Genomic DNA, 18,756 nt, shown 5'->3' on the forward strand with positions numbered 1-18,756 from the left:
GGCCAGGCAGTGTATGATGGTTTTGTGCTACAGATGATATCTCGCTGTACTTTTCATACAGAGTGATATCTGTCTGGTCCCCACTCCCTCAAACCAAACACAACCGTGCAATCAGATTATTTTGTTGTTTTTTTCCATTGATGCACATGAAACAAAGCTCAGTGATCATCTCATCACTTACAAAATGACAATTCTAGTCCTGCTTTAGTCTTGGTCTAGTTCAGGCCTATCTCCGGGACATTAGCATGCACCAAACGTTTAAATATGAACACTACCAGGCATGGATGAGCGCAGCAGATAAACTACTAAACTCCAAACTATAGAGACACTGTCGCTCATTTTTGGGATGCAGCAGAGCCTATAGGTCCGTGCGGATGGGCCTCACAGAGCCGGTGAAGGCGGCGCTCTGATCCAGGCGCAGTGGAGCACAGCAGCCAGATGATGAAAGACTTCATTCATGCACAGTGACAACAAATAGATTCTTTTCCAGCTACAGCTCTGTGATGCTAGCCCATAGAGGACAATAGCCGATACATTTTGAATGCAACTGTCCCGTACTAGCCAAAATGCAATGCAGCGTATCCCGAAGACCAAATTTTATTGACAAGGTATGACCAGAAAGGACAAAAACACAGACATCTTGCGAGTTTCGAGTCTTTTATCATTGTTAGGGCATCAGCTGGGACGTGAGTTATGCACACGAGATTAAATTAGCATGCTAATATATTTAAATGCATTGTTGAAGTGCTTTAGAAGTATGTAAAATATTCCGCATCGACTCCTAGCGGTTTACAGTGACAAAAGTTTTCTCATATTATGCCGACGATTGAAGACATTTTTCATTGTTGACAGTTTGAGGGTGTCACAGGACAAAGACAGACGCGCTTTTATTTTGGGGAGAGAAAAGATGAAGAGGCTCTCATCACAGGGTTAAGAAGTAACAAAGCAGACATATTGCGCTTGTGTCTGCTCTGTAGTTCTAATCTATGACGCCGGCGGATCATTATGTTACAGTTTGGACATTTTAAACTGCAATATTGATGTAAAACGACTTAAAATTCTGCTGATTTCCGGGTTGGAAAATTGTGGTGCCCAGTGAGGTATTAGGAGCTGATTCCCACCTGCCCCTTTACGGTGCGTCGTCGTAAATCTTATTACAGCCAAAGGTGCCGCTCTGCTGGACCGTGCTGTCGGCCTCTACTATGGATAGCAGCTGATCACACTAGCGGGCGTTTTTTAAAATTTGTGTCAAAATGGCTACGCGACACTGGCCGTTGTGCGATCGGAACAATGACATCTTGAATACTCTAACATACATGAATCAGTCTAAATACAGCGTCGAGAGGGTAAATGACAACGGGAAACGATTAAAACATGGTTAAAAGCTCTAAAAAGGCAATTTTGCATAATAGATTTGCTTTAAAGGTTGTACAGAGGTAAATATACTATAGTAAAAGAGTATTCTAACATTTTAACCACAGCCTATTAGCCTAGTAAATGTTCCAGCATAAAAAATTTGCAATGGAAATCTCACGTCCGTGTTTTCCTTCAGTCAAAATCCAAATCACATGCAATGCACAGCTGTTAATAACCAAATCCATAAGATAAATAAGGGAAAAATTTACGCAATACTTGACCTTAAATGTCCCCCAGTAGAGCAATAAAGTTATTATCTCCATAGAGACAAAGATGAATTAAAATTGGATCAGTGTAACAGGGACTATAACAGTGCAAGATTTTCAAGGTATTTTAATATATTCAATAAAAAACACTAACAAGGAACATTCAAGGTAAAGCAGTAACATCTCCACGGAGACGAGCAGGCGGCAGATCCCCAATCAGTAAAGTTACATCATGCACTTTTAAACAATATTTGATCCTTGAAGTATTATGGAGCGCTGACCTTGGTGTATTTCAGTATTTTTATATGCTGAGCTATTTTATTATTAAGTAGATATTCTTTTTTTAAGCTACGTCTGAAACTAAATGAGCGATGTAAACACGTACTGAGCTTGTGTCTGCTCTATAGTTATACACTGTGACAAATGTGGATCATTACGTTACAATTTGCACATTTTAAATCGCAATATTAATCTAAAACGACTTAAAAAAAGAATCAAATCAGCTGACTTCCGCGTTAGAAAACTTCGGCACCTCCAATTGATTGCTGCAGATTACGTTTTTTCCTGCTAAATCATACGTGTATCACTGATTAATAAAATAAAATTGGAGAACGAAGTAGGTACGTCACAGTGAGCGTGTCCCTGGATGATAAACACGGGAGTTGATGGACAATATGGCGTCTTGAAAATAAGCGATTAAAGACTGTGCAAACATGGACGAATCACTCTAAAACCAACTCCGAGTGAGTAAATGTTGAGGGGAAACGACTATAACATGGTTGAAAGCTCTGAAAAGTAGTCTATTTTGAATAATACGCCTGCTTTAATGGAAAATGTGACTTTCATTTAGTATTCAGCCTTCAGACTCAGTACAACTTATTTATTAACCAAGAATAGAACTTACTATAGACATTTTTTCTGCTTTTTTTCCGTAATTATGACTACGCTGAGTGCACCGACAAACCGGACAAAGCAGCCATGGAATCAATCATTACTCAAGTACGCCCGCCGCTAGATCTTATGAATGAAAAAAAGATATATGACGAGCAGCTCATCAACATCCCAGGCGTTTCATTAGACTTTCAATTACCTGGGTGCTGACAGTCCTGGTCCCGTCCGAAGCTTCCACTGTCAGGTTGTAATTTGATTTCTGCTCTGCGTCCAGGGGCCTCGCGACGATCAGGGTTCCGCTCGCCTTGCCCACGTCGAAGCGGCTGTCGTAGTTACCACCTGTGGAGCAAATGGTTTTTTTTTTCAGAAGCAATAAAGACAAAAGATTAGGTCGGTGGATTGTGTTGCAAGGTTATTCAAACATGGAAATGGAAGGAGTGATGAGGATGAGTAAACAGGGATATTGAAGTGTGCTGAAGGCTGCGGACATATAGAGCGAGGTTTGTTTGTTCAAAGCTGGCTGCGTTCGATTAGCGGCAGAACGTATAGTTAGTTCAGCGTCGGTTTAAATGAAGCGTTAAAATGTTATATGAATGAGCAAGGACAGACATTGTTATAAAAGTCCAGATAAAGCTGAAAATTTAAATATAATTGGCGAAAATAAGAAGAGAACAGTATCAACAAAGTCTTTTTTTTCGATATGACACAATGGACACAGAGGAATTATATAAGCAATAATGCAAATATTAAATAAAATAGCATTATATTATATTACATTACTAAAAACTCAAATGCATTATGTTAAAAAAAGGGGGGAAAAAGACAGAGAATGGCTGGAAGCAAGAGAATTTTACCAAACAAGAACACGAAAAGAAAAGAAAAATCCAAATTATTATCAAACTGAATCAAACAGCGAAACCCGACCAAAATAATCCCGGTTGCACTCAAATGCCAATGAACAAGCATGCCATTGTTCGCCTAACCTTTCATTGCGTAACAGCCATCACATGCAATTAGCAACAAGCGCTAACGTACGGAGATCAAATATTCGAATTACACAAAGGACGGGACTAAAAAAAGATAAGGAATGCTTCGGGATGAGCCTGTCCGGTTCGAATAGCGTACAGTGTTTGTCTGTTTTTGCCTAAGCGTTTGAATCGGGTAATGGGTGCGACTAGGCCTGTCACGATAACAAATCTGGAAGTATTGGTGAAGAAAATATAGACGATAATATTCAATTTACTGACATAATCATCATGACGTAGGATTATCCCTCCAAAAACTATTTTAGATATACAAAATCGTTTAAAAAATAGCAGAATGAAACACTTAAAGGAGCTGAACTGGAAAAAACTAGTTGATTTATTCCTCACTTATCTTGCAGTAATTACTCACTACAATGAGTTTATAAGCACTTTTCACAACAACAACTATCATGCTAACTGTGCACTTCTTAATTATCGGACAATAAAATGCTGTATAATTAGATGCAGACAGTACACAGCTGACGTATTTTGACTTCAAGAAAATGTTATACAATATATCGTTACTAGGGCAATACAATTTTTGCGTAAATACATGGAAGAAAATCAGGTACAAGACCTTTAAGTGGATTGTTGGCAGCTTTTATGACTTATTTATTCAACCCTCTACAGCGCAAATCTGGTTATAATACAAAACAATTTAAGAAGTTCCCCTCTAGAAGACCCCTGATAAATATTGACCCCCAAAAATGAATGTTTCCGGTATCATTTATTGAGCGTTAAGTCGATATAGTAATTATTGCGACAGGCCTAGATGTAGGGTATGAAATCAACTGTTACGACACAGGGAGCACGGCACTGGATACATGACATTATGGGATGGTCTGGGGACACAAGCACTGCGTATAGGAGGAGGTCCCAATAGCCTTCTCTCTACCTTCTGCGGTACAGTTGTGGTCGCAAGCCATCTGCAGGATGTAAAAAAGCTCAGAGTCCTCAGTGGCGTCTAGCGCAAACAGCATTCGAAAAGAGAAGAGATAGGAGAGAGAAGCGACAGCACACACAAGAAGATATGTGTCAGTGAGAGATTGGTTAGAGGAAGGAGAGATAAAGAGGTGAGGAGAAAAGAGTTCATTTTAAGGGTTAGTGTTGCCTGCAGTAGGGCTGGGCGATATGGGGAAAGATGTATCATGTTGATCGATGTCTGTGTTCAATTCCATTTTGTATTGGCTTTTCAAAAACAAAACAAAATTGGCTTTTAGTTTTGAGTTCGTGAACATTCCGGCTACACTACAGGCTTTTAATTTATGCAATTTAACACAAAAATAATAAAATTGTAGTGGTCTTTGTAGTCTGAACTCTGCTCCAAACCACATGTTTTACTGACAGAACTGGCTGGCTCTCGATTCAAAAACCTCAACCATATCACTGACGATTACACATGACTGATTCAGGATCTCTTTGAGTCTTTTGATTAATTGCCCAGCCCTAGTCTACAGTAAGTGTATTAAAACCACATTTGGAAGAGCTATGATATAACCATTAGAAAATTGCATCATCAGGACTTCACTTTAATTTAATGCTGTAATTTCTTTTGAACCAAAAACGTTGATGCACCAATATCCATAAACATTGCATTTAGGTAACATTAGTTATTTGTGAGAACAACAAAGCCCACACGATACACAAACATGTTAACGCCGTATCATACATACCTGTGATTTCAAACCACACGGGGACCTCCGAGGACTCTGTTGCTACAACTCCGACCATGTGAGCCACGGGGTCACTCTCCATGACGGAGAAGGTGAAAGGTGACTCCTCAAACTGCAGAGGGGCTGCGTCTGCCGGGATCTCGGGCCTGGGGATCCACTCAATGTGCAGGCGACAGGTGGATGACTTCTGAGGACGCCCGTTGTCCACTGCTTTAATCTGTGTGACAAATAGTAATGGTGATGAAGTGATTAGTTGACCTGTTGCATGAAATATATACAAAGATATCATTTAAAGCTTAGGTTATGATGTACATATTTTCACCAATCGTCGGGATCAACAAAGTATCTACCTATCCATCTACCTATCCATCTATCTATCTACCTATCTACCTATCTATCTATCTATCTATCTATCTACCTATTTATCTATCTATAGTGGTGATACAGCGACTAATTAACATATCATAATTTGCTTTATGGTTGTCAAAAGTATTAATACCCAGATATTAATAAACACTAAAACTAGGAGAGAAACTATGTGCGTATGAATACTGAAAAAACATAATTGTAATAACTAAAAAATAACGATAATGACTATTTTAGAAGCAAAAATAGGTACATATATATAGATCTACATATTAAATATTCCACCTGTGCTCCAAAAAACATCAAAAATAAAATAAGTAAATTGTTTTTATCTGGGTGTCGATTCCCTGTTAACCTTTGTTTATTATTCAGAAATTAAATAAAATGCAGCTTGTTCTTGGTGTCTATAACTGTGAATAACTGTAATACGATACTGATATTTCTTCTCACAATAATCATGACATTATGACAACCCTAATCCCGATACAACTCTCTCCAGACAGGAAAATCACTAAGGGTCGGATAACGATTTGATGCAGTATTATTATTATTACATTGCAGACCACTATACTGTATATCTCCTTTCACTTACTCCAAACCCAACCTGCAAACTTTACCTCTCAGCGAATCACCTCTCAAGCCACTCAACAATACAAATGGACCATAACAAGTCCTGTTAAGCACCTTTTGTGATTCTGTCATTTATAAGGTCTCTGTAGGGAAACGATCCCTTTCCAAAAAACTGATAAATATCCCGTTTCATTAATGGAGTATCACAGCACATAGCATTCTGACAGCCAATTTAGTATTGAACTGGAGGTAAATACACAGGTGCCGTGGTGACAGATCTGATTCATTTTCACACATAGCACATTATTTTGTAATAACCCTCCAACAGTTCTGTGAATACAAAGTGCTGCTCAGTTTGACACTTTCTTAATGGCGCTGCGGTGACAAATGACAGAGCTGCGTACAGTAAATCCTGACAGAACAACAATAAGTGTCTAATTAAATACTATATACCAGTGCATAAAACACCCATTGAGTATTTTTCTTTAGGTGTTAAGCGGGTGTAATGCAAGCAGCCACATCCGCATAATAGCACTGAGTGGGAATTAATGGAAGTACTGAAAGAAGAAAAAAGTTGAATCCTGAATCACTCACTTTTTTTAATTTAAAGCCATAAGATTTAACGTTTTGGTCAAAAAATAGACTAATATAAAGCATGTTTTTTTCATTATTGGTGTGGTTATTGCACTGAAAAACGTGTGTCCGTACTGTGAGCGGGCTTGCATCTCCACAAACCTGACTCTTATCTGTCCTGGAGGAGAGTCTCTTCCAGTTTGTTTCCATGGAAAGTTCCTTCGGATGTAATCTTCCACAAAATGGCATAAAACGTGTCTATCTCCATCAACAATGTTCCAAAGTACTGCGTAACTTTTCTAGTGGAGGATACGCCACCTGCTTGTCTTCTTACCATGACGATTAAATGTTCCACCGTATGCAGTTAAACTAATTTATCTCCAAGGAAACAAGTAGGTAGCATGACCAGACCAGGTTACATGTCAGATCTGTGGATTTTCAAGGTATTTTTGAACAATAAAAATAGCCATGATGAAATAAATGCTAGAAAGAAATGTCTTACTGTGGAACATAACAGGCCAGATCTCCATGGAGACAAGCACGTAGCATATATCCACCAGAAATGTCATGCAGTGCACCTTTAAATTACCGTAGTTTAGCAGGCTACTTGATAAAATTGAGTTGGGGAACAGCAGAAATATTATACACTATAGAAAATAACATTATTAATCATTTCTATGTATTTCTACGTACAAATATATATATATAAATACTTAATACTACGTACTGTTAGGATGTCATATTCTCCAGCTGAGGAAAACTTCTTGGACGACACCAGACCAGTCTTGGGTTCGATGAAGAACTTCCCGTGCTCGTCTCCCTCCTCGATGCTGTAGGAGATTTCCGCATTTGACCCGTCGTCCCGGTCGGACGCGATGACTCTGTAAACCGGGTCCCTCTTCATCGCGCGCTCCTTCTCTGGACGTTCCCGCTCTGGAAGTTTTATCTTGTAAATCTTCTCCAGAAACAGAGGTCTATTGTCGTTCTCATCCAGGACTTTGACAATGATGCGGACGGTGGTGGATTTGGGCGGGTTGCCGTTGTCGGTGACGGTGACCTGGAGATAAAATGATATTGTGCAAGTTAGGATAAAGAAAAAAAATTAAAGCATTTGCACTAAAATTTGTTAAATTAATCTATCCATACTATACAAGTAATTAAAGTAAAAAAAAAAGAGAAAAAAGAAAAGAATAGATTAAAATAAAATAAAATAAAATAAAATAAAATAAAATAAAATAAAATAAAATAAAATAAAATAAAATAAAATAAAATAAAATAAAATAAAATAAAATAAAATAAAATAATAAAAAATCTATAATTAAAGATACAAAAGATTTTAAGGAGGATGATCTGCCTCCTTCAGATTTGTGGAGGAGACTCTCACTCACACATAGTAAGAATCCATGTTTTTCAAGGTGTTTTTGACCAGCATAAACATCTATAATGAAGATATGTAGAAAGCCATACTGCGGAATTTTCCAGGCAAAGCTATACTATCCCCATGGAAATTAAAAATGCTGCGCTCTCCATTCGAAAGGCTGTGCCACGTAGTATTAGTATTAAATCTTAATACATCAATGTGTTTATTTGTGCAGGAATGATCAGAAATAACCACAAGGACAAAAATGTAACTTGGGTTCTCTGAGTGAAAATACTGTTTTGCTTTTTTTTTGTCCAAGGTTCAACTATTTTCAAATTTCAGCTCAAAGCACCAAAGTAAAAGTACATTTCAGATCATATTATTACATTTTTCCCATATGTATCTAATAAAACACAAAACAGTCACGGTGACCAAAACATGAACCAACCTTATTACATTTGTGCACACAGTTGCCTGCTGTGATCATGAAAACAGCAGCTTGTATATCTGTTAGCCAAGCAACACTCGGGCGCTAATTATTTTTAATTAGCAGCACTTTTTCCATTGTGTTGATGCCAGCTGCAAACACTGCCGCTCTGTGTCAAAGTGCTGAACAAAGGTCTACTGCTAAACATGAAATATGAGGTTTACTTGCTATTAATTTCTGTAACAAAAATCTCACATTAGCATATTAGCTTTCTGTTTAGATTGTGAAATTAAAATGTGCAATGCTAGTGTTTTTTTTATTGTAATTTCATTCAAAAAAAAACAAAACTCCAATTACTTACATTTAGCTTTTTTTTTTTAAATAAATACAAATAAGAGGCTAGAGGCTATAAAGATCTACGCCTAAACCTGTCGGAATAATCACTATATTGAGTTATCTTTGAGTATATTTAAGCTGGAACAATATATTTTGAGGCTTAATATTTATCGTTGGTGCTTTTTATTTGCAAAATTGGGGAGATTTCTGTTATTTTGGTTGTAATATGCTAAGATTGGAGCTGAATACGTCACTTCTATGGCTAATTATTGCTTCATTCAGCTGTTTATTTATTGCAGCTTATGCCATTTAGTGATGTTGTCTATTTAAAAATGTTTGACTGGGATTATCTTGCTGTGTTTTAATTGTATCAGTGGCATAAATAGGTTTAATATTATCGTTTATTGCAATATATGTCTATAGCAATATGTCACGCTTCAAAACGTGTTATCGTGACAGGCCATTTAAAGCCACGTTTGCTTCGAGTTGAAGATTTGATTTACAAAATTGCTATGCTACTTAAGTAAGCTTTTAATGTGTTTGTTAATTATAATATTGCTCAGCCAACCATGTCTAATTTCCTATGTTTATGAATTTAAAAACTTTAATTTTAAAAGGCTTGCTATGCTAATTTTGCTTTTAGCGTGTGCAACTGATCCTTTATTTCCATCTAATATATTTTATTTTCAAATGCAAGTGGATGTCCGTCATTCATAACCATATTTTCCTGTTTTAATCTTCAAACTTGCTATGCTAATATTGCTTTTAAAGTGTGCAAATGATGCTATCGCTCACTCAACCTTCACCAAACTTTATTTCCGTCTAAAAACACTTTAGAGGACACCGTTTTTATTTTTTTTCTTATTTTTTTTTTTTTATTTCTAACAAGTAAAGAGCTACATAAGTGGTACAGTCATTTCAAACCATCTGCTAAGTGCTTCTCTACAACAGTCAGGAGTCCGGGACGTGGCACACACCATTTGGTCGCATCGTTTCAATCACTAAAGTAATGGGTTTTTGTTTTCCACACTGAGTTTGCAGCTGTCCAGGCTATGCAAAACTGCAGAATTAATTAAACGGGATGACACGGAGCTTGGCGTGAATATCCCTCAATGAGACGACATATTGGTGCCCGTCCCGCGCTCTGTAATGAAGGCTGTGCTAGTTTTGGTCTTGCATATAATAGCCGAGGTCCCATATCATTTAACACGCCTCATAGGCAGTAAGCTAATAACTGCAGATAATTAAAAATGCAATTCCTGGGAGTATCTGTTGCCGTTAAACCACTCGTTTTAGCTCCCAAATCTATCCATCATCACATTTGGAACTCTGCCTTTGTTTTTATAATTACAACTCCACAAAAGACGAGCTTGCCCAGAGGGATAAGTGACAATGTATTGGGGCAGCGTGAGAGGTTGTTGACAAAATGAGACAATCTGTTGCTTTACAATCATTCATCATTCCATCTGTCTTAGCGGCCATATTAGTTTGATTATATGCTAATGCGATGTTAATAGGAATATTATTTGTAATGTAGTAGCTTCTTGGGGAATATACGGCATAATAACTACAAGTACAATGTAATTTTAATAAATAATTCACTCATTAATTAATGGCTGTTTCTGATTCTTTTTCGTAAAATTGAGCTGGGATTGCTGCAGACCCCACCAGATTTCAAAGTAGAATTTATTTATGATATGCCTGTTATGACTTATCGTTCAATATACAAAGGCTGGAACAATATATTTTGGGCCTCAATATTTATAGAGAGTCCTTTTTCTTAGTGAAAGTGGGGAAGTTTAGGGTATTTTTGTTGTAATATGCTATCATTTGAGCTGTGGAGGGGTCAATAAGTCCCTTTTATAGCTAATTATCGGTACATTCCGCTGTTTATTTGTTGCAGCTCGTGTCTTTTAACGAAACAGCCTTTTTAAAAATGGTTTACTCGGATTATCTCGCATTAGCTAAATCTTAATTAGTGACATAAGCGGTTTAAATATTATCGTATATATGATTAACTGTACTACTGATACTAGTGCCCAGCCTTTTTTCCTCACAATGACGCATTTTGAGCTTTTGTGATCTGTTTTCTAATGGCAAATGGGCTACAGCTGCCCTAAATCAAGGTCTCTGTTGAAAAAAAAAGACCGAAAAATGTATGACGCATTTGAACTCGATTCCCAAGGAAAAAAAACAGTCAAAATGTTACCAATATGAAGCATCTAAAGCAACCCAAAGTGATGCCAACATGCTGTTTGATACTCTGCACTTACTCTATCATCAAACACAGTGTCTTCCAATCCATCCTGCCTCCGGGGTATCTAATGAAAGGGCCACATCTGCCACTTGCTAGTACATACTTTAAGAGCTAGACAGACTACGAAGTGAGTGTACATTTTGTTTGCTTCAAGTATTTCAAAGAGTTTCTCGAAGCTCAGGTTCCGTGATGGCTGTTTACATGCTGCTAAGTCTAAACATAGCAGCTAACACTTGGCCCAATGTGCTACGCAGATGGATCATATGCATGCGGTAATCACTCTTTAATTACAAAGGCGTGATTACAGTGCATATAGGACTTATTTTTCTATTGATGTTTATTGCACACACAACACTTTTTAAGTAAGTAAAACACGTCCAGATGCCTGCTTCGGGGTACAGTTCGTGCATCTATAAAATTCTATATACAGTAAATGCTATGAAGAAAGGTGGCGCCGACTGAGGCTTGGATCACTCGTGAAAAAAGTGCTATTAAGCCTTTAACTAAATGTCATCAAGTGGTGCGTTTAAAGTAAATATAGACTGCAGTAGCACGCCCTAAACGCTTGTAATGTATTTCAACACCGTCGTTTGATATCTGATTGAAGTAATAATTAGCCGCATTCAAGTAGCCAAATAGTCAAAGATTGGATATGTTTAAACGACTGCGCGAGGCCAAACTAATCGCCGCCGTGCCAAGAGCTGGGAGACGTGCCAACCAGCAGATGTGATGGTTCTATTGACTTCTCCTTTACTGTGGTAATGATCTCTTTACAGTCCCAGAGCAGGCTCCTGAGCATGTCCCGGCATGTCCCTGCGCTGCTATGTCCCCACCCCCTTCTTCCTGCGCTCCGGCTCTCACGATGCCGCCAGGGCCCACAGTCCCGCTACCGCCAGAGCAGCTCGGGTTCTTCTTGCATTCCCCCCGCTTGTCTGTCTTTCACACGGCCACACGACTCGCCCCTCCCCCCACGCTCTCCTGATCATAAAAGCCGCCGGCCTCCTGCGCTCGCACCCTCCGCCTTCTTTTTGGCATTTGGTGTAAACAATGCTGACACAGCCCCCCACCCGAATTGATCCGCATGTTCCGAATGGCCCACCATGTTTCAGTTCCTTCCTCTTTTTCCTTTATTCTACAAAACGCTTGCACGAAATGGTAAGAAGTGCAAACAAGAGGCAAGGGTTGATCCTAATGAATCAATACGCCTATACCAGGATTGTGTTAAGCCCAAAAGGCACCAATCCTCCGTCCAAAATGCTGCCGCCTTGCATCTTCGGAACCAAAATCCAAACACGGCAGAGCGGGATCAGACGTGCGGATCAGGGTAACCAAGGAAAGCTCCGTGAGGGGAAAAAAAAGTTATTTTTATTATAGAAGTGCTGCTCTATTCCCCATTGTTCAACGACTACGAGATCAAATGCGTTCTTTAGGAGTGTTGTACCAAATATGGAGGAACGGACTTAAAAATACACAAAATTTTGAATCTCAAAAGAGTTGGAACATTGCATTTCCCATTGAATTGTGTTTTCCTTGGACAGAAACTTCACGACCAAGCGCAGAACTCGAAAAAAATCAACACATTCACAATAGTTGTCGCCATAGTTTGCCAAAGTAACCGATTCGCCAATCCATTCCTTGCGTACTGACATTCTTAAAACCAGCCAGCGTAGGGGCGACTAAAGAGGCTAAACTGTGGGCTTTTATGGTTTCGGACAGACCCGTAAATGTGACGACCCACAAAAAAGGCTTCCTGCTCGTTTCCTAATAACCACCGAGCAGCACTCGCCAACTTCTCAGGTTTCCATGGAGACCGTTCTTTGTAGAGTGCACACACTTTTCTCCCTATTTGGGTCAAAAGCGTCTTAATTTGACCTTCCCTTCCGGCTGGACAGAATGACCTAAAACAATATTGTGATTAATTGAACATTTAATCTTGTTAGCGGCTAATAAAGCAAAGCGGAGTTCCCATTTTCCGTTCATGTTCTTTTTTTTTGTGTGGTAATTTATCAAACTATTGGGTTAATTTTGTTTGTTTTTATAATCTGTTCAAATGTACTTCTAATAGTTGATCTCCCAGCATTGATTCGACTGTTTTTACGTAGACGTAGCGGACTTATTTTGACCTTAAGAGTTGTTTACACAGTATAGGTTCTGTATTGGCCCAGTATTGTATCTGTATCATTATTTTGCAGACTACCGTAAATTTCGGACTACAGAGCGCACCTTGATATAAGCCGCACCAGCTAAATTTGAAGAGAAAATCAATTTTGTACATATATAAGCCGCACCTGAATAAAAGCCGCAGGTTTTCATATTGTAACATGAGACATTTACACAGAAAGACGGTGCACCGACACGCTTTTTTTTAAACTGTGCCTGAAAATTGGCACCAACACGACAACAACACGGGATGAACGCACCTGCAGGTTTAGAAAATAAAGCTGCACCAACACGGAAAATCTGCTTTTATTTCCTCTGAAAACTTTTGTCGTCTTTTTACATTGACCAAGTTGGATTCATTGATGTCGAGCTTACGTGCAGTGGCTCTATTTCAGGGGTCGGCAACTCGCGGCTCCAGAGCCGTATGCGCCTCTTTCAGCCTCATACTGCGGCTCTGCGTGGCTTGGGAACTAACACAGACACAGCTCACAGTCCTGCGTAAAGAGCCCTGATTTTCAGACGCTGTGCGCACAGGGGTCAGGAGCAACTTTGGCCCGTCCCTAATGACACACTAATAAGCTCGTCCGTAGATGCATCATGAAAATCCTGCTGGAAATCGCCACAGAAATCTATTTGATGTAGTAGCAAGTTTATTATCTGCTCTTGTCTCCGCGGTGACGTATCACGTATAACACATCAGACACGACGCACAAAAGTAGAGCCACAAGCGAGTGAAAATGAGCCAAAACAAAAGTCTTTGGAGAGCTTTTAACAAAGGGGAAAAGGACAACTGAGGAGCCAGAAGAGGAGACTACGACCTCCAAGAAAAAGAAAGATAAATTTAACAGACAATGCCTACTTAAAATCTGGGTTTGTCGCTACAGGTGACTCACGCACAGAGTCCGCTCTGCGTAACATACGGGAAAAGCAAATAAGGCAATGAAACCTTCAAAACTGCTTTGGCACATGGAGAATAAGCACCTGGGATTAAACGATACGCTACGAGTTTTTTGTTGTTGTTTTTTTTAAAGAAACTGCGGAGTAGAGTAGACATAATCACATAATCAGCGCGATGCATGATGCAGCGGTTTGGTGAGTTGTATTTTTTTAATGCACTTAAGTTGTTTTTGCCATATTTATCTGCCACGTGTAGAAGGCTTGTCCGTGAAAGTAAAACCTACATTATTCCGTTACATTATTGTTATTATACAGTGTTATCTTCATTTTAGATGTCAAAAAGTATTTGCGGCTCCCAGTGTTTTATTTTATGTGGAAAGTGGGTCCAAATGGCTCTTTGCGTGTTAAAGGCCGACCCCTGCTCTGTTTCCTTTCTGTTTCTTTATCTTAAAAACTGCATCATATCCATTTCATGATGCGCAAAATGATCGTTCAAAATCAAAACTAGTGAATTCTTCAGAGCAGAATCTTTCCCCACGTCTGTCTCACTTTTACGTTTACAGCTAGAGAGCGCCCCCCAGGGTCCGTTATCCAGTAAAATTCCATATATAAGCCGCACTGCTGTAAAAGCCGCAGGGTTCAAAGCGTGGAAAAAAAGTAGCGGCTTATAATCCGAAATTTACGGTATGTTATCTACGTAGTTTTAAGAAAGTCATTTTTTTGCTCATGGACTATTATTGAAGTCCACATAGCAAAACTGTCTGAAATTATTAAAACGGGACTGTGGAATTCAGATTAGCATTAATGGCACCGCATTTACTCATCCTTCGTTTTTAAATGTATTTATTTAATTATAAAATGTCTGGAGGCTGCACCGAATACACCAAATACACCATATTCACGAGCTTTGTCTAGGCTTTCAGACACTACGGCTTTGAATTAGACTCCCACCTTGCAATTGCACAGCTTTTAACCACATGTTCAAAGTAGCAATTGAGCATCTACAGCCAGCAGCTAAAGAGGGCTGTCTGGGAACCTTCACTTCTCATCAGTGGATTCTTGGTGGGATCCGCTCTCTTTTGGGGAGTCCATTTCCCGAGACTTAACTGGGCATTATTGGCAGTGGTCCACGCGCTTTGAAATGTCAAAAGGACTACCATTGAACACAGTAAGGATGAAAGGGAACGGTGAAGGTAACAAAAGTAGAGCGGTGTTAGAAATAGGATGGATTTTGAAATAGGTTAAAGGAATAAAAGAAAGTGAGCATAAAAGTATTGTTTTCATGATTAAAGATGCTGTAACTGTGGGTCTGTCACGGTAACCACTATATCGACTTATTTTCTTTGTTATAATGGGGAAATTTTTGTTATTTTTGTTATGATATGTTATGAGGGTTGATTAAGTCACTTTTATGGCTGATTATTTGTTCATTCTACTATTTATCTGCTGCAGCTCAGGCCTTTTAATGATACTGTCTATTTAAAAATTGGTTTACTGGGATTATCTTGCTTTATTTTAACTGCCAGTTGCATAAAGTAGTCTCAATATTATCGTTTATCGTGATATTTCTGTCGTGATATACCGTGCTTCAAAATGTGTTATCGTGACAGGTCGATGTAAATGTATTAAAAATGTAGCAGCCTAATTATTCACATTCATTTATAAGAGCTTTTCACAACTTTCCAGAAAATCCAGAGCGGAGTTTTGCTGTCACACTAATGCAACAACAACTAGCATGATAACAGAACACTTCCAGGCTCAGGCAATAAAAAGTTTTTTAATAATTTGATGCAAAAAAGAGTTATTTTGGCCTCAAGAGCTGCTTTTATAATATATATATGTACTGGGAAAAGACATTTTTTGCTCAAATGCATGGGAAAAAAAATCTGGTACAGCCACTTTAATTATTGTTATAGTTAATTTTAAACTGCCCACGTTGAGCGCCACATTGATAATATTCATTGCTCAGATGTTCTCATTTTATCCACTGAAATACAGCACAATACACAATCCCCCGTATGAAATATGAGACCTATCTGGCACCATATGTAACAACAGTCGCCGCCTCCTCACCATGATCACTCAATTGCGCAAACGTTCACAATAATTAAAAGGCATCCAATCTGCTCCCTGTCAGCACCGGAAGCACAATTAAAAGAGCCATTATCAGCCCTGGCCTTGTGGTAGAACGCCAGGGGAAGGGAGGGAGGCGAGAGGGAGGGAGGAGAGAGAGAGAGGGAAGCACGGAATCGTCAGGAGACCGGGGCTCAATTAAAAGCCACAAGTTTAGACATTGGCCCGATGCTTGACAGCCGCTTCCTGTCCCGGCTTGCTCCTTCTAAGAGCTGGAACAGTGGGAAAGAACAAAGACGCAAGTCACCGGGATCTCCTACGCACACCTCCTACCCGTGCCCCCCTCCCCCCCTTCAGGAAATCAATACAAGCAGAAAACTGTCCTCTCCTGCGCACACGGCCACGCTTGTTTTCGTTGGCAACCCCAATAACGGTTGAAAGATCAGAGAGAAAAAAACAGAAGTTTTTTTCTTTTTTTTTTCAGCTCAGGAAGTGCTCGGGTGGCTGACCTTGGGTTGGAACAGGTTTGAACTGCTTAGTTTTTGGCACATAGTAAAGGCGCTCACGTTGAGCCATGCAGTTTCTCTGAGGTCAGATCCTTGAGAAAAGAAAAAAGGTTTACCTCAAGAATGTGCTCGTCCTGTTGCTCCCGGTCCAATCTTCTGGAAGTAGTAGTGACCAGACCTGTAAGATAAAAAACAGGTCAAAAATGGCATCAAATCCCACATTTTAAGGATAACTTTTATTACTGAAACAAAATGAAATGTGGTCATTACTTAACCCTTTTTGGTTTTGTTTGCAATTGTGATTTGTCTTGAAAAAGGACTATTCAATTTAAAATAAGGTATCAGGAGAAGGTAGAACGCTTTTTTTAGAGTGATGCGAGCATGCAAAGCTACTTGGATGAGTACTGCACTGGGAGTATGAGTTATTACTTTCAGGGAGAAGGTTCAGGCCCCCACACTGTCGCATGAACAGACTTAAGAACTCCTTTGTACCAGTGTCTATTAGTCTACTGAATATGAATAACTGTTGATCCAACATACTGCATTTTATGATTTATAATGTCTTGTGTTTTTAATGTATTCTGTACTTATGGATTATATTTTATGTATTGAACAGCACTGATGACAGAAAAGTTAATCTTGATCTTGATGTATGTATCTTGATCACATGCATTACAGATGTTTATAGAGGCTTAGATACAGGATTAGCAGGTTTATACATGTAAAGACCTAGACAGGCAAGTTATTTTCTTGTCTACAGGGGACATTTCATGCAATAATCGCAGCGTTTGTGATTTTCTTACAGTCGAAATTCCCATATATTTGATTGATATTAATTTTACTAATACGCGTTTAAAAATATTGCTATAGTCCACTGCATCATCTTTTCACAATCAGAAAAAACAGCAGATTTTCACATAACTATACATGGAAATCATATACTTATTTATGTTAAAAATCCTCTATAACTGTGTGTGCAGTCTAGAACAATTATATAGTCAATGTTCAAATGTCTGTATATGGAAAATTGCTCGTGTTCAAACAAAAGAACCTTTGAAAACATCAAAAACATAGGCAATAATCTACAGTAGTTATTGGCGCATCATTATTAACCTTTTATTACATTAATACATTGCGTTATTACACGAGCCTATTACATTTAAACTTTGCCAAATTGATTACATTATTAGCCGTTATTGCAGTCTAGAATAATTTAATCTAAAGTTCAAATGCTGCATATGGAAAACCGTTCGTGCTCAAACAAAAGAACCCACGGAAACATATGTGACCAATGGGACCGACACTCCTTCCTCATTGCCCCATGACCTCATCTGAATTCCCCCCGCTTATCTCATCAGTTACCTATGAGCGAGCGCGAGCACCTGGAAAACTACTCTTTCTGCTTTTGGACTTCGCAGACAGACAACAGAGGGCTTAATGCATGTGGAATGTGACAGGGCAGTGCAAATGAAGTCCTGGACTCAAGAGCTCAAGAACTTTCACTTGTGACAGAGGCTCAAGAAAAACAACCCCTAGACGTGAGCAGATTTAGAGAATATATATATACGTCCATTGTTCGGGGAGGACGGGCTGCGAAATTCAATCGAATCGGAATTTTAAAATGGATGTGATTATTATAAGTGTCATAATTTCCCGCACAAGCGATAAAATATCCCGACTACATAAAACTGCTCCGTGTAATTAAGCTCTGTACAAACGTGTTCTGAAATGTGATCCTTGTGTTGGTTTTTAGTGTAGTTAGTTTGAGGTTTTTTTTGTCAATTCCTGTGGTGTGTTTAAAATGTGAACTTTAAAATCCGCTTTACATCAAGGAACCACTCGCCCAGTCACACACACATTCATACACCACAGTACGCAGACACTGTGGGCGAGGTGGGTAAAGTGTCTTGCCCAAGGACACGACAGCATTCATCTGTGAGACCTGGAATCGCACCTCCAACCTGTGGGTCAGTGGATCTTACTGCGCAACCAATGATGTTTACGTCGAGAGCCGGATTTG

The 18,756-nt window shown here is 39.0% G+C and overlaps 1 protein-coding gene across 4 annotated transcripts in view; it reads right to left on the reverse strand.

Annotated features, from left to right (window-relative positions):
- Positions 1 to 18,756, reverse strand: part of fat1a (FAT atypical cadherin 1a) — a 122,231-nt gene that overhangs the window by 56,599 nt on the left and 46,876 nt on the right. For all 4 annotated transcript variants that reach the window (XM_055227444.1, XM_033968097.2, XM_055227495.1 and 1 more), the window contains exons 4-7: positions 16,853 to 16,914; positions 7,448 to 7,777; positions 5,212 to 5,428; positions 2,713 to 2,852 (exon numbers count right to left, since the gene is read on the reverse strand). In XM_055227444.1, coding sequence (XP_055083419.1) covers positions 2,713 to 2,852; positions 5,212 to 5,428; positions 7,448 to 7,777; positions 16,853 to 16,914 — 749 coding nt within the window. The remainder of the gene's footprint in view (positions 1 to 2,712; positions 2,853 to 5,211; positions 5,429 to 7,447; positions 7,778 to 16,852; positions 16,915 to 18,756) is intronic.

This window comes from Periophthalmus magnuspinnatus, chromosome 1, assembly GCF_009829125.3.
Source record: "Periophthalmus magnuspinnatus isolate fPerMag1 chromosome 1, fPerMag1.2.pri, whole genome shotgun sequence".
In the NCBI taxonomy this organism is placed as follows: domain Eukaryota; kingdom Metazoa; phylum Chordata; class Actinopteri; order Gobiiformes; family Gobiidae; genus Periophthalmus; species Periophthalmus magnuspinnatus.